General features: G+C 40.3%; 1 protein-coding gene across 2 annotated transcripts in view; it reads left to right on the top strand.

Moving 5' to 3' along the window:
- HMGCLL1 (3-hydroxymethyl-3-methylglutaryl-CoA lyase like 1) overlaps positions 1-4,551 on the top strand; it is a 195,485-nt gene extending 190,934 nt beyond the window's left edge. For both annotated transcript variants that reach the window (XM_025272278.3, XM_025272276.3), the window contains one exon: positions 1,496-4,551. In XM_025272278.3, the coding sequence (XP_025128063.1) occupies positions 1,496-1,597 (102 nt within the window). In that variant the 3' untranslated portion in view covers positions 1,598-4,551. The remainder of the gene's footprint in view (positions 1-1,495) is intronic.
- The last annotated feature ends 11,596 nt before the right edge of the window (positions 4,552-16,147 follow it).

Here is a 16,147-nt window from a genome sequence, read left to right as displayed (position 1 = left end):
CCATGGACAGAGGAGCCTGACAGAGTACAGCCCACAGGGCCGCAAAAGAGTCGGACACAACTTAGTGATTAAAAACTAACAAATAGAAATAATCTGTTAAAGAAAGTTAGAGAAGGCCAAAACACAATTCTTCTTTGCTGTGATACCAACCAATCCCACTGCATAACGGCTATAAATGAAAATTACTGGAAAGCAAAGAACTTTGATGCCTAAAATCTTATGGTCTTTTGTTAGATGTAATTTAGAAATGAAAGACCATATGTAACTTATTACTTACAAAATTTGCATATCACTGCATTAAGAATGTGAAACCAAACTATGTTTAAGGGACACTCCACCCAAAACCAATACAAAACCCAAACAAGCGTTAGTGTCCCCAAAAGCAACTTCACAATAAAAAGAAACAGGAAAATGATTTACATGTCATTTTACAAATTATTTTTGGTGATTGTTAAGCAGAAGTAAACTGCAAAGAAAGCAGTGCTTTTAAAGTTTCTAGAGAGAAGTAACTAGCTATGTTAAACTTATGATCTCTTTATCATCACTGGTATGAAAAGCCCCTGTGAGTATTTATACTTGTTCATTTTAAGAAAACATCAGACTTACATAAATTTTAAAAGCTACTCCTTAACAGCAAGGAGCTTGAGTCAGTTCAGTTTTAAGTCCACGTTGTTTCCAGTCCATGTTGAGTGAAGACATAGCAGCTTACAAAATGCTGCATGGGGGCAAATCTCTGGTGAACCTGCCTACCGCTGTGCCCTGCAGTCCCCGCCAGTGACAGCTCCGTGCGGGTTGGAAACTCGGTGGTGATCCTTGGCTCCGCCAAGCCCAAGATGACGAGCCTGCGCTGAACTTGGCCTTCAAACCCCACTGCCGACCTGTCATCCATGGATTTACCAAAGCCTTTGTTGATCCTGTTTATGCTCCCAGTCAGTACAACCTCTCAGGCAAACAAGTTCCAGATGTGGACTAAATACTACTTCATTTTATTAAACTACCTCCTTCAACTTCATGCCAGTAATAGTGTTTCTGGATGTGGTTAAAAAGTATACATACATTCATCATTCCTATGTGTCTTACAGCTTTACCAGGTTTGTTTATTTATATACTAAGATATACTATGAGATTCCCCTGCCAAGTCCTTATCTATAAACTGCTCCAAAGCATTAGCCTTTTAATTGCCCTTCACTGATATTGGTTCATTCTTTCTGATTCTACTGCTGTCCTTCATAGAGTTCAGGTACCAGCATAATGACACTGGATTATTCAGGTGTGGTTAGCCTAGGGTCAGATTCAAGATATGTTTTAATAAAGCAGAAAAATCTACAATCTATATAATTTATGGAGGCAAATGTTGTCCCCCAATCAATAACAAACATTTGTTTGATCATTTTAAATGGTTAAGTAACTACTAATATAATTAAAAGAAACCTGTTTTGTCTTCTTTCTCCCCACCCCTCCTTCCTACCTGGCACCATCATTTTTATCTCACCAGGGTGTGAATCTTTACAAAGTGATGGAAGCTGGTGACTTCATCTGCAAAGCTGTAAATAAAACTACAAACTCTAAAGTAGCACAAGCTTCATTCAATGCTTGACTCGAATGACTTTGTGACTTAAGTTTGAGAAGCTCCATTTCAGCTACAGATATGCATCTGAAAATCATTACTGTCAACTTGTTCTGAAATGTGGAGTAATAGACAAAAGTGGGAAAAAGAAAGAGAGATACTTTGAAAAAGGGTATCACTGGATGGATTATGAAGTGGACGGGAAGATACACCAGTCATCAGGTAAATTGCAAGCCAAGGCTAAATAATAAAATTTGCAGACGTCCTTTGAACTTGGAGAAAAGTCTACCACTCTTTTGCTCTTATAGAAATAACTTTTTAATTTAGTCGACGTGAAAATTGACTTCAGATTTCCCTAAGTATCAAATACTGTGTTAATACTTAATCAAGCTGGCTTAGCACAACGTACATTTCATCAGTAGTTTATGAGCCCCTGTGTGGTGTGCAAAGTGTGTGGCCTCCGTATTATACATTATACGCCTCTGGATCTCAACTTTGCATTTGCCAAGTCAGTTAAATTATGGACCAAGCGCCAAATCTCCATCTGACCCCACATAATTTTTAGCAATAGAACTTTTATATTTCAAGTATGCTAACATCTGTTAACTATTTCGGTGACTTTATCTTGTTCCAAGAGGCTGTGGTCAATGGCCAGATGCCACATCCTGGAAACATATTACCTCCTGTGTTTGTCACATGCATCCAGTTTACCATGCTTTCCCTTTCATCAGTTGTAGTAAAAACCAGCAAAGTGTTACTCAGCTATTGAGAAACAAAAGGTCCAACTTTCATCCCAATGTCTAAGTTGCAGTGATGAGAATAGAAAGATATATGTACCATAATACACTTTTATCATTTTCAGCTCACTTCCAAGTTGTCCAAGGAATGTCCATTAATGTTGTCCATTAATGCAGTTATTAATTTATGAAAACAGAACATTAATGCAATTATTAATTTATGAAAACAGAACTTTTCCATTGATTCAGGGTAGTTTGATTAAATCACATCTGTTTGGGAGGATTGACATTTTATGGTGATTTTTAATGTTGAAGTGGCTGAAATTTTATCTTCTGTAATAACATTGCCAGAAATAGCAAATATATATCCAAGTTGAGAAGAGGCACAGGAGGGCTGTGTTAAGAAAAATATGTTTCTATTACCTATGCAAATCATATGGGGGCAGTATTATTCCACGTGGATCTAAATTGTCAGTATTTTTATTAATATTTATGTAGACTTTCCAATGATACTGGGTGATCTTATCTTTGAATACATTTGAATAGAACTTGAGATATGAAAGTGAGCATTGTGGGCTTTCTATGAAATATTCATCAAAACCGCAGGAAATAAAAAGTAATTCAAGAAAATAAGAGAATTGCTGATTACTACTATGTTAACTTTAAGGCTACACAATTACAATAAAAGGATTACAAGGGAAACATATTGGAAATTGACAGGAACTAAGTTTTCATGGAGGAGGCTAAGGCTTAGGTTGTGATGGAGCCTGTCATCAGAACTGAGTGGCCCTCTGCATTTGGGTTAGTGCTGGGGCATGGGAAGTGCAGAGAGCAAACTTACTGCGCCTCTTTATGGATCTGTTACATTGGCTCTCTTCAGGAAGAGCGTGGTGCCGCAGTGGGGGCAGGAAGGAGATGCCTGCCCCCCAGTGCACAGCAGGACGCCTCCCTTCCCATCTGAGGAGACTGACTATTCCTCTCTCTTATGCAGCTGTGGAGTTCTTAGTTTTATGATATTTGGAAAAAGCATCAGTTTATGCAGACTGCTTATAGAAACAGTGAAGGGCAAAACTTCGCTGTTTAGAAATGGAAACCACCACGGGCTCTTCAAAAGGCAGAGGGAGCCGTCAGAACCCCAGGTGCAGCTTAGCACACGCACGCACTGCATAGACAGCAGTCCACCTATTCATGTCCCAGAGCACCTCAAAGCTTCCTAATCACACGCCACAGAAGTCTGTGCTTTAGGTGTTTGTTATCCTTCACCAAAACCATCTAAACCCTTCTCTTAAGGAGAGTTTCTTTTCTGGTTTTAAGGGGGTGGGGATCACATAATCAAATAAAATGGCCTAAATTCCAGAGGCAGAATGCCCCCAAAGCTATATTTCCACTAACTAGGAAACTTTGGAGTCACTGTAGGACCTACCCAAACAACCTGCCCACACATAAACCCACACCAGGGTTAGCCCTGGGGAAAGGCTTAGGAATGGCAAAGCAATTATGCAGTACATTTAGAAGTAACCTTTTATGACGTCTGCCCTTTAAGACTACTGTAAAAAGTAGACATTTTCTAAATTCTGGATTCATGAAATTCATAAAGCAAAGAAAAGGAAACTTGCTGAGAAAATTGAGAATGCCCTTTTATGCTGTTTCTTCTGATCACTATAACATTTAATAAATAACCCTTTAGCTGCACTTCTATGGCTATTCATTTCTATATATGTGCATGAATTCTAGACATGTAACAGGATACTTAGCATTGAATACATAAACCACCAATATCCCTATCACAGCAGTAAAGGAGAGATAAAATAAAGCTGGGGCCCCTCCAGAAATCTACATTAAATAGGCATGTGAAACATTGCTGTGAATACCCATAATCATCTGCAAAATGCTTTGTGGACTAGAAGATAGAAGTTTTATGCTTGTGTGGGGCAGGTCTGAGTTAAAAGGATAGTTTTGGAGGTATAGAGCTAGGGAAGAATGGGTAAGCTAGGGAGGAAGGAAGAGAGGAGGGGTACAGAATGGAGTGAGGGAAGAAGGTGAAAAGAGAAGGAGGGAGAGAAAGAGAAGGTTGAGAAACTATTTCCACCCTGCCTTTGAGCAGCTCCAGTGGAAGTCGCCTCCTGCTCTGGTAGAAGTATCCACGAGGCTGCTTTAAACTGAAGGCAATAGAAAACCAACTCATTGGAAAAGACCCTGATAATGGGAAAGATTGAGGGCAGGAGAAGGGACCGACAGAGGATGAGATCGTTGGGTGGCAACATCAACACAATGGATGTGAGTTTGACCAAACTCTGGAAGATAGTGAAGAACAGGGAAGCCTGGCATGCTGCAGTCCATGGGGTCACAAAGAGTCAGACATGACTTAGCAACTGAAAAATAAGAACAACAATAGAAAATTTGTACTCCACAGGCTTAGTTTCAAATATCTCAGAATTACTGCTTTTTCTACATCGTTTAGCTTGGAGACAATTATGTTGCAAGATAAGAGTTTCTGCCCATTTCCCTGTTGACACCTTCAGGCTCCTCCTCTTCTGGGTTGCAAAGTGGTTGTAGCATTTCTGAATCACACCATCCCCACAGGACTCAGCCTCTGCTGAGGGCTTTTGTTTCTGGAATGCCTGTTTTTAATCAATGAAGGGCATTTCCCCCATCCAACCCCAAACTTTCTCTCCTGTTTCACTGGGCAGAACATCATCACGTGCCCATCCCTTAGCTCCTTACTTATTTACGTGAGGAGTAGACCATGAGGATAGACCAGCCAAGGTCATGGGTGACCTAGAGTGGATCTGTGCAGTGGTTCAGAAGATGACCCCAGAGTAGCACGTGTCCTGGTGAGAAAGGGTAGGAGAATGGGAGGCAGAAGACCTAATACCTCTGAAGAAGGAGCCATATCCAAGTTCTCTGAGACAGGAGGAAAGGATGGAAATGGAAAAAGCTTCAAATGTGAAAGGAGTAGGTTTTAAGGGGAAAGTTGTCCATTGTGCTAATTGGTCTCTACATTTGTTTTTCTTCGAGAAAGTAGGAAGTGAGGTCTGCGGGCATTACAAGTGAGGGTGGAGGGAAGGCTTTAGAAAAATGGGAATCTGTGAAACCCACCCAAAGTGGTATTAGAGGTTCACAGACTCTAGAAAATGGTACAGATGAGAAATGGACAGAGAAAACAAAGCTATGGTTCCCAAAGGGGAAACTGGGGCAGCGGGAGGGGGCATAAACTAAAAGTTGGGATTAGCAGATGTACACTACCATATATAAATTAAACAACAATGATTTACTGTATAGTCCAGGGAACTATACAGCATTCTTTCCCATCATAGGTTACTATTCAGTGTCTGCTGCTGCTGCTGCTGCTGCTAAGTCACTTCAGTCGTGTCCGACTCTGTGAGACCCCATAGACGGCAGCCACCAGGCTCCCCCATCCCTGGGATTCTCCAGGCAGGAGTATTGGAGTGGATTGCCATTTCCTTCTCCAATGCATGAAAGTGAAAAGTGAAAAGTGAAAGTGAAGTCCCTCAGTCATATCCAACTCTTAGTGACCATGGACTGCAGCCTACCAGGCTCCTCCATCCATGGGATTTTCCAGGCAAGAGTACTGGAGTGGGGTGCCATTGCCTTCTCTGAAAAAGAATATAGATGTATACATATATACATAAATCTGCATCACTTTGCTGTACACTGGAAACTTCAATACTGTAAATCAACTATACTTCAATTAAAACAAAAGAAGTTAACTTACTTTATAACCATTATCTAGGGCCACTTGTGTGCTAAGTCTAAGTGTACTGCTTGGTCCTCTGCCTTTACAGCTCTGTGTTCCATGCACTTCCCCCTCTTTGAAGCTCTTCTTAATTTCTGTGGTCCTTCACTCCTCTGGCTCCTACTGTATCTTTGATCCCAGGTCCTGCCACATCTTTCATTGTTTGGTCTGTTCCTTCCCTCTATTGTATTTACCTGGAGACTTACAAATGCAAAACTGCTCACAACTCCTATCCTTGACCAAATGCCTTCCATGGTCAGCAGGGTTGTCATCACCTGGGTTTTTTTGGGAAATGCAAACTATGGGGCTCCACTCCAGACAAACTGCATCACCATCTGCATTAAATTTTTTTTTAAATTGATGTGTATTTTCATTTTTATTCAGTTCAAGAAATTTCCTTTCTTTTTTTTTTTTTTTTTTGGTTATGAGGCATGTGGGATCTTAGTTGCCTGACCAGAGATCAAATATGCACCCTCTGAAGCAGAAGCACTGGACTGCTGGGGAAGTCCCATTGTCTGCATTTTTAACAAGATCTTTACAGGACTCATATGCTTGTTAAAATCTGAGAAACACTTGCCAGTTTAGCACTTCCTCTTAGGCATCTAATGGGCATCAAAACCTTCATGTATCCAGAGAACCTTGTAGCACTTGCCTTTGTGTGTTGTGTCCTAGCCTGTTGTCTTTTCTCTGCTCCTGGAACAAGTTAGCCTGGGGCCTATTGCAGGTCCTTTACCTGGTTATTCTCTCTGCCAGTTGTGGGTCATGCTCTTTCCCTGTTTGTGACTTCTGGCCATTCAAGCACCAGCAGCATAAATTTTACCTCCTTAGTGAGTTTCCCCAGACGACTCAGACTAAAGTAAGGCCTCAGATACTCTCTATGACATCAACGTGTTGCATTTTCCTTTTCATTAAATAATATTTAATATTTATTTATTTATTTTATTTCTTTGCTCAACAGAATGCATCTTCCAAGAGAGCAGGGGATTTTCCATGTTCAACATTCATAGTTTCTTATGGCTTGGTGTGATAGGTATCTAATACATGTTGGTTAGGAGCAAAAATAAAAATAGATGAGTTAATTTCAAACAAGAAGGGAAGTATGCAATACATATATCACATCTCCTGCCACCTTCCTTCCCTTGACTCTTATTTCTCAGCAAGATCCAAGTTAACAGGCTCATCATCAAGATTTCTCCAGGATACTTGGATTGGAGACAGATTTCACCAATTTCCTATATGTGATATCCCTCAAACTTATTATAAGAGCAAATTAAACTGAGTACTAGGGACTGCTATAATGAAAGATTAAAAATAACACTTCAGTTGTGGGACGGAGACCCTGACCCAATGCTCAGCCCTTGGAGAGAGGAGGTATCCTGGACTTATTGCCCATCCATCTGACATGAGTTGTCCTTGATATCATCTGATCCATCACTGGGCAGCTATGAAACCTCAGTGAATTTACCAATCCCTTTAAACCTTACTTCAAACTTCACTTCCTTTATGTATAAAACTTGCATGATAATGGTCCTTATTTAGACAACTGTTGGAAGGGCTTCATGAAATAATGCTTATAAGTGTTTGGCAAAGTGCCAGAAAGTGGTCAATAAATGTTGACTGTCATCTTTTTTATTGCCCCTTTCTATGGCACTGCCCTGGAGTGGACCTCCTTTTCCCTTATGAGTGGTTCAACCCCCAGGAAGGCTCTCATAAAAGGTCATCCTGTATTCTGTTCCATGTAAAGATGCATTGTCTTAAAGGGCTCATTGTGATCCTGAAAGAGACAACTCGCCATTAAACCCCATAAATATGTGATCTTAAATTGGCACCAAAGCTCCATACATGGCTTATTACACTGCATCATTGAACTATGCTTCTGAGCTGACTTTTCTATATTTCATGGGACTGTAATTCCCATAGGAACTTACTGTGAGACTTTTACTGAGTAACCCTGTCTAAAGAACATCATAACAGCCTTACTCTCCAGATCCTGTATCACCAAAAGTCAGAAATTCCATGAATATTAGGCATTTATTCCTACTCTTTTGGTGGTTGCATGAGTGGATTGCCCTCTACTGCCATATCGGAGTGTTTTCTTGGTGGATCATCAAATTAGGCAGTCTTCTCTTTTCTTCTTGTTCTAGAGAATATGCTTCCATTATGAAGTCATAAGCTTCTTGAAGAAGACTATTCTTTTGTTCCATGAAAGCCATCCACCCTCTGACCTGAGCCATAGCATTAAGCTTATGTGGCTTAGGGAAGGGCTTATACACTTCTAGGAATTGAGTGGTAATATCACAAAAATTCTGGTAACTGCTTCATCTGAAATTTCTACAGCTAGTTCTTTAAGGTCATTGATAAAGTAGACGAACAACATGCCATGGGTAACTGGACCATTAAACCGGGTTGTTGAATCTTGAAGAGCTGTCTCTCAATCAAAAGTTTTCACAGTTGCCTCTCTATCTACTCAGGATGCTAATGTATTGGATTGCTGGACAGATATTCTGGAAGCTTTCTGAGAAGCCAGAGGCATCACGAAGAAGAGAAACACTAGCTGCTTTGCTTTTTCCCCCAGGAACTTCATCCAGATGTAATTGGATCATCTGGGAGTCAACTGACTAAATTCATATTCTGAATGTGTGTGTATTCCAAAAGTAGAGAGGAAGCAATGAAATTCAAATACAAGTGCCTGGTTCTTTCTTTTTTCTTTGTTTCTCTGTTCGATCGTTTGTTTCTCTCCCTCTTTCTTTCTTTCTTCCATCCCCTCTTTCTTTCCTTCCTACTTTCTTTCTCTCTTCCTTCCTCCTTCCCTTCCTTCCTTTGTCTCTAGTTTATTTAGAAATATTTTCATTATTATATTTATTTTTGTTAAAAACAATGCATGTCCCCATAAATGTCCTGTCTTCTCACTCTAACACAGCTTGTTACTTAGTCTAAAAATCTTCCAGCAAGAACCCCAGTAGTTTTCTTTTTAAAATTCATTTGCTAAACATTTTAAAATCCAATTTCTTTTGGTAAGCTTTCAAGAACAACTGATTTATATACATATGTGCACACACATCCACATGGCAGCCACATATTAGTGCATTTCATTAAAACCTTTTTTTATGGAATTGGTGGATGAGATTACGACCTTAGTCATGGTTTTGTAAGTTTAGTCCCAGACACATTTATGTTTCAAATCACATGTCTTTCATAGCTTGCTTTCTTTTCTTTCAGCTTCAAAGTGTATTCTGTTCCATGTGAAGGGTGCATTGTACAATGAGACAATGTGATGCACTGATATAGTACAAAATGATTACCACCGTAGTGTTAGTTAACAGCTCCACCATGTCACAGAATTGCCATTACCTTTTGTTATGAAAACATTTCCAATCTACTGTTTTAGAAGATTCAAGCATATAATACATTATTATTAACCGTAATCACCATAATAGAATGGTGGTTACCAGGGACTTAGAACAGTGCAAAACGTTAGATGTTGGTCAGAGTTCAAGCTTCCGGTTATAAAAGGCATACATGCTGAGGATGTTACAGCAGCTCTGAATTTTTCTTACAGCAGCCTGTACACTTAGATATCTGTTACATTTGTACAAAGGAAAAAAACAATTGTTATCTGTGGACTTCTCTTTGAAAAAACAGTGTGTCTTAAGTTTATCAGCTCAAGATGCGGAGGAGCAGTGGGGCGCAGGCTAGACCTGTGGCCAGTGAGAAAGGAGGGAGAATGATGTGATGATGCACGTTAGGAGCGTGAGTGGGGGTGGATGTGTTTCTGCAAGGGGTCTGTACACTCGCGGGAAGGATGATGTCCAGCACACTGCTAGGCTTTCAGTCTGCTTCTGCATCCTGGCCTTATACCGCTCTGGTGACTGGAGGCTCTTCCCTGGGCCCACTGGCATTCTGTAGAAGTGTCCACCATTACTACACATTATGTGCAGGCAAGGTTGTCCTCCAAATTTGTAGTTTGGGAAAGTCATCCATTGGTGTCAATGACATTGTAATTTCAAAGCTGGAATAACATTGAATCTCTTCCATATTAACAAACTAAATTTTGTTAATGTATAATCACATTCAGTTTTTATATTACGCTACTCCCCAGCACAGTAAAGCTCACGGCCATTCACCTCTTCTTCCACAAGCCATTTTCAAACCTGCTTGAATATATTTCTCGATCCTCTCAGAAAGACCCTTTATGTGAAATTATAATATGTAGGAATTCAGTTGGGCAGATGAAAGTGAAAGTGAAAGTTGCTTAGTCATGTCCAACTCTCTGCGACCCCATGGACTGTGGATTCTCCAGGCCAGAATTCTGGAGTAGGTAACCATTCCCTTCTTCAGGGGATCTTCCCAACCCAGGGATCAAACCCAGGTCTTCTGCATTTCAGGTGGATTCTTTACCAGCTGAGCCACAAGGGAAGCCCCAAAATACTGCAGTGGTATGTAGCCTATCCCTTCTCCAGCGGATCTTCCCGACCCAGGAACTGAACCAGTGTCTCCTCATTGCAGGTGGATTCTTTACCAACTGAGCTATCAGGGAAGCCCAGTTGGGCAGATACTTGGGGGTTATGTTTAGAGCCTCCAACTTCTTCTACACAGAGGTGCTCAGTAATAAGACATAGCAGTCACTCTTTACATCTATATATTTATTTGATTAAAAAAAAAGGCAGAGATTTATAAAGAACTAAGTTGCTTAATAGGAATTAATTTTACCTTGTAATATGTCATTATTCCAATAAAGGTTCCTCAAACAATACTCAATTCCTTAGGTCTAAATAAATATATATATTAAAAACAAAGAGAGGAGGTATCTTTCCTCCTCCCTATTGTCTGCCTGTTAAGGAATATTTGGAATGAGAATCATATTTTTTTTTTAATTTAATTACCTTGATATTCTTGTAATGTGAGAAGGAGGTGAATGGTCAACTCCTCTCCCATTATTGCCTGTCACTTGATCTTCCCCTGGACGCGAGGGGCTGAAGTAACTAATGCAAGAGAAAAATGGTTGTCTCTTTGGATCTGGATACTGTCTCTGTGAATCAGGGGGTAAAAGGGTAAAATCTGTCCCAGGAAACAAACAGGGTACAGTAACAATCTGGAGGGGCTTCCCAGGTGGCACCAGTGGTAAAGGACCTGCTGCCAGGGCAGGAGACATGAGAGGCAGGTTCCGTCCCTCGGTAACGAAGATCCCCTGGAGAAGGGAATGGCTGCCCACGCCAGTGTTCCTGCCTGGAGAATCCCATGGACAGAGCAGCCTGGTGGGCTAGTCCATAGGGTCACAAAGAGTCGGACATGACTGAAGTGACTTAGCAGCAGCAGCAGCAGCATGAAGGCTAAATGGTGAAAATTCAACACGACTTTGTTGTTGTCCTGCTTTGCACTAGATGATGAACTAAATACAGAAGAATCTGAAAGACTATGCTTGGAGAAGAGCAAGAAAAAAATCATCTTATATTTAGCATTTACTTGACTCTGAGGAATGTTTAGTAGATTTAGCATTATGCAGGGTTCACCCTAGGAGATGAACAGTTGAATCATCTGACGCAAAGTGCATTTATGTATTTGAGAAGAAGAACTTCTATCAGCCCTGGTTTACATAGCCTTAAGTTAAAGTTCTGTGCCTTGTTTTCTAGAAACATCATTTATAGAAATGAAGTGTGTCTTTAAATGTCTCTGTGACCCTCAAAGCACCTAAAACAGTGTCCATAAACTGCTATTGTTCTTTATTTATATAATGTTATTTTTGTCAGTATGTAGGACTTTTTCAGGGATACTGGTCGTATTCTGGACAATGAGCTGTATTAGAGGTTTTCAAATCTACAGTCCTTTGTAGAATCATGTCAAGGTGAACCAATAGCAAGTGCTGAGAATGGAATTAATAAGAGTTTTATTGATTCAAGGTGCTTTGCACCAGCTGTCAGACACAGACCAGAGTCCTTAGCTATTCTTCACTCTGATTTCATAAAGAATAGCATCCCCATAGGACAATTTTAATTGGAAGCATATTTTTCCTCCATAAGGCAAACTCAGGGTCACAACAGGTAACCTGAAAGATTGTTCCACCATATGTTATTCCCAGAAAATATATTCCCCCAAATATCGTGATACACAAGGGGCGAAGATTACATAAGTCTTAAGATAAACTTCCCATCAAGTCAATTTACCATAAACTGAATGGCTGGGTTACAAATGAAGGCAAGGCTCAATTTAGACTCTGGTATACATTAGGAAAATGAAAGTTATGATATCCACCTGTTTGAGTGCCTGTTCCTTTTATGCTAAGCTTCATAGTATGTATGCTTCAAGATATTCAAGGATGGACATAATGTATGGTCATATATTCTGGAAACCAGAAAAGGTAAGGTTTTTTTTATTATAGTAAACTTAAATTTATAGTCCTATTTATTTTCCGAGACTTTAAAAGAAGTCTATTAGTAACACAATTTTAGTTCTCATAAGAAGTAGAAGAAATTTTAACAGAAGATGTTTTTCTACATTAATGTTTATTTGTAAGTACATGTGAAGTCATTTTTGAATGTTGATGTGTAATCTATTAAGTACTAAATATAATTCTTTTTAAATTTCATGAGGAAATTTGTTTAAATTTTAAGCCTTCAGAAATAGTCAGATTCAAGATATAGGTTTTTAATTCTGATAAAAATATTTCCAAATCCCCCCTATATAATTGCCTGGGCATGAATAGATATCATCAAGATTCCAAATGCCTACATTCTATTACATACTATGACTTAATTATAATAGATCTTAGTTTGGGAAGCTGATAACAAAGTACCATAGACTAAGTGTTGTATAAGGAACAGAAATTTATTTCTCACAGGTCTGGAGGCTGAAAATGTTAGATGTGAGCGCTGGTGCATTTGGACTCTGGTGAGAACCCCCAGGCTTCTTGCCTGTCCTCCCATTGTTCAGTGGCCAAGTTGTGTCCGACTGTCTGAGAACTGCATGAACTGCATCACGCCAGGCTTCCCTGTCCTTCACCATCTCCCTGAATCTGTTCAAATTCATGTCCATTGAGTCAGTGATGTCATCTAACCATAATCCTCTGTCCCCTTCTCCTCTTGCCCTCAATCTTCCCCAGCATCAGAGTCTTTTCCAGTGAATCAGCTCTTCACATCAGGTGGCCAGAGTATTGGAGCTTCAGCTTCAGCATCAGTCCTTCCAAGGAATATTCATGGTTGATATCCTTTAGGATGGACTGGTTTGATCTCCTTGCAGTCCAAGGGACTCTCAAGAGTCTTCTCCAACACCAAAGTCCTAGCTAGGGATCCCTCGGGTCTCTTTTATAAGGATACTAAGCACACATAGGAGAAGGCAATGGCACCCCACTCCAATACTCTTGCCTGGAAAATCCCATGGATGGAGGACCCTGGTGGGCTGCAGTCCATGGGGTCGCTAAGAGTCGGGTATGACTGAGCGACTTCAGTTTCACTTTTCACTTTCATGCATTGGAGAAGGAAATGGCAACCCACTCCAGGGTTCTTGCCTGGAGAATCCCAGGGACGGGGGAGCCTGGTGGGCTGCCGTCTATGGGGTCGCACAGAGTCAGACACGACTGAAGTGACTTAGCAGCAGCAACCACACATAAGGAGTCTACTCTCGTGACCCATATTACCTCCCAAAGGCTCTCCCCGAAATACCACCACATTGGAGGTTAGGGTTCCAGCATATGCCTCCTGGGGAGATACAACCAGTCAGTTGATAGTAAAGTTGAAGTGAATACATCTGCACGTTGTTTTCCTGTTGAATTGAGGATACTATGTAAAGAGATATGCTGCCAAAATGTTTTAATGCTGCCGTGACTGATGTTCATTATTATTTAGTCTAAATCACCCCACTTGACTTTCAGCCCTTGGCTGTCACATCCAAGTCCACTGCAAGAACTGGTGTAAAATAGTCTCAATATTTCTTGAATTAATAATGCCTTCATATACTCTCAAGAGGTCATAAGAAATCACAGTGGATACAAATGAACTTATTTACAAAACAGAATCACATACTTAGAGAATGAATTTATGGTTATTACCAGGGGGCAAGGGATAGTTAGAGTCTGCGATGGACATGTACACACTGCTGTATTTAAGATGGATGATCAACAAGCTCCTACTGTATAGCACGGGCTTCCCTGGTGGCTCCGATGGTAAAGAAGGTGCCTGCACTGAAGGAGACCAGGGTTTGATCCCTGGGTTGGGAAGATCCCCTGGAGAAGGGAATGTGAACCCATTCTAGTATTCTTGCCTGCAGAACTCCAAGAAGAGAGGTGCCTGGTGTGCTACAGTCGATGGGTTCGCAAAGAGTTGGACACAACTGAGCAACTAGCACTTTTTACTTAATAGCACAGGGAACTCTGCTCAAAGTTATGTGGCAGCCTGGATGGGAGACGAGTTTGGAGGAGAATGGGTAAATGTATATGTATGATTGAGTCCTTTGCTATCTATCTGAAAATATCACAACATTGTTAATCGGCTGTAGTCCAATATAAAATAAAAAATTTTTTAAAGAAGAAATCATAGTGGAGAGTTAAATGGGAAAGCAAGCATAATTTCGTATGCAAAAAGAAATGGCTTCCAGAAAACCATAAGGCTACCCATTCAACAAACCAAGAAGGGTTTTAAGGTGGGAAAGCACAGTAGTTAGTTCTTTGTTCATTAGGAGGCCCATGATTTAATCTAATTATCACAGTGCTAGGTTTTATTTCATATATGAAAGATGACATCTCAGAAAATACAAAGATAATGAACAGGTTTCACCTTGATTCTCCCTTTGGCTTTCACACATATAACTTATCTTCAGGTACATAATTTTTATATTTTGAGAATCTGGACCTTTTTCAGCTATCCCAGTTGACCCCTCATTTTATTGGTTTTCTGAACACCTATTGAAAAGTGCTCCCAGGCTGCAGGCTAATTAGCTACCAATGACAGAAGACTGTTAGCTCATCTGCAACTACTTTGACCAATTCACTGTTGGTTCCCCAAACAAGGTTGGAGGAAACTGTGTTACCATTAAATTGGATTTTCTTAACATCAGGGTGATAATATTGATCAATTAGCTCCTTATAGGTTTTTTATGGGCTGTGGCTCAGTGGTAAAGAAGATGCTTGCAATGTAGGAGACCTGGGTTCAATGTCTGGGTCGGGAAGATCCCCTGGAAGGGGGCATGGCAACCCACTCCAGAACTCTAGCCTGAAGAATCCCATGGACAGAGGAGCCTGGCCGGCTACAGTCCATAAGGGTCGCACGAGAGTCGGACATAACTAAGCATGCATGCACACGCATCCTAGATGGAGGTTTAAGATCCAACATGTACTTTGTCATAATCTCTAATTTACCTCTGGTAATAGTTCAGAGAAAAGTGGCTGTGTCAGCCTAAATCTCTCTGTGAAGTCAACAGAACAAATTCAGAGCTTCTTGACAGCTCATAGTAATGAGCTTTTAGTGTGAGCAAGAAATAAACCTTTGTCATTATAATCCACTGACATATCCCGATTGCTTGTTACTACAGGATAACCCAGCCTATCCTGTTTGTGACACTTATCACATGGAGTAGTATTACAAATAAGATAGATAACGAGGCAAATTCAAATGTACCCTAGAAAATAAAAATATAATAGGAGTCTGTACAGAGGGAAACTTTCTAATCGTTAGGTGCAAAGGAAACTCTGACTTTCTAGCAGCTGTATCAAAAAGACAAATATATTTAGATACTGGTTTCAGTGTCCGTTAAATAAACATACATCAGTTCCTCAGTGGAATCAAATGATTTCTAGTCATTTCTAGTCAGAAATCTCAAATATGCTTCACGGATTTTAACAAAAAGGATTACATTTGACCAACAAATTAAATCCAGTGTGGGGAAACTGTTGGGGTCTTCTCTGATGGACTTCTGACGAAGATAACTATAATGACCTATAAAATTATAGTGAAGCAGCTACAACCTCCAAAGCCCTAATCTGAATCGGTCTGCAAACATTGTCTCTCGGGTAGTTTTATATCCAGGGTTCTCTCGCTTACCATGCACTCTCTGGTCTTCTGCCTGCAAAAGGGGAGATAATTCAGAAAACTGGGACCA

Source organism: Bubalus bubalis, chromosome 2, assembly GCF_019923935.1.
Source record: "Bubalus bubalis isolate 160015118507 breed Murrah chromosome 2, NDDB_SH_1, whole genome shotgun sequence".
Classification (NCBI taxonomy): Eukaryota; Metazoa; Chordata; class Mammalia; order Artiodactyla; family Bovidae; genus Bubalus; species Bubalus bubalis.
Note: the sequence above shows the minus strand (reverse complement) of the source record. Positions and strands in the feature narration are given on the sequence as shown.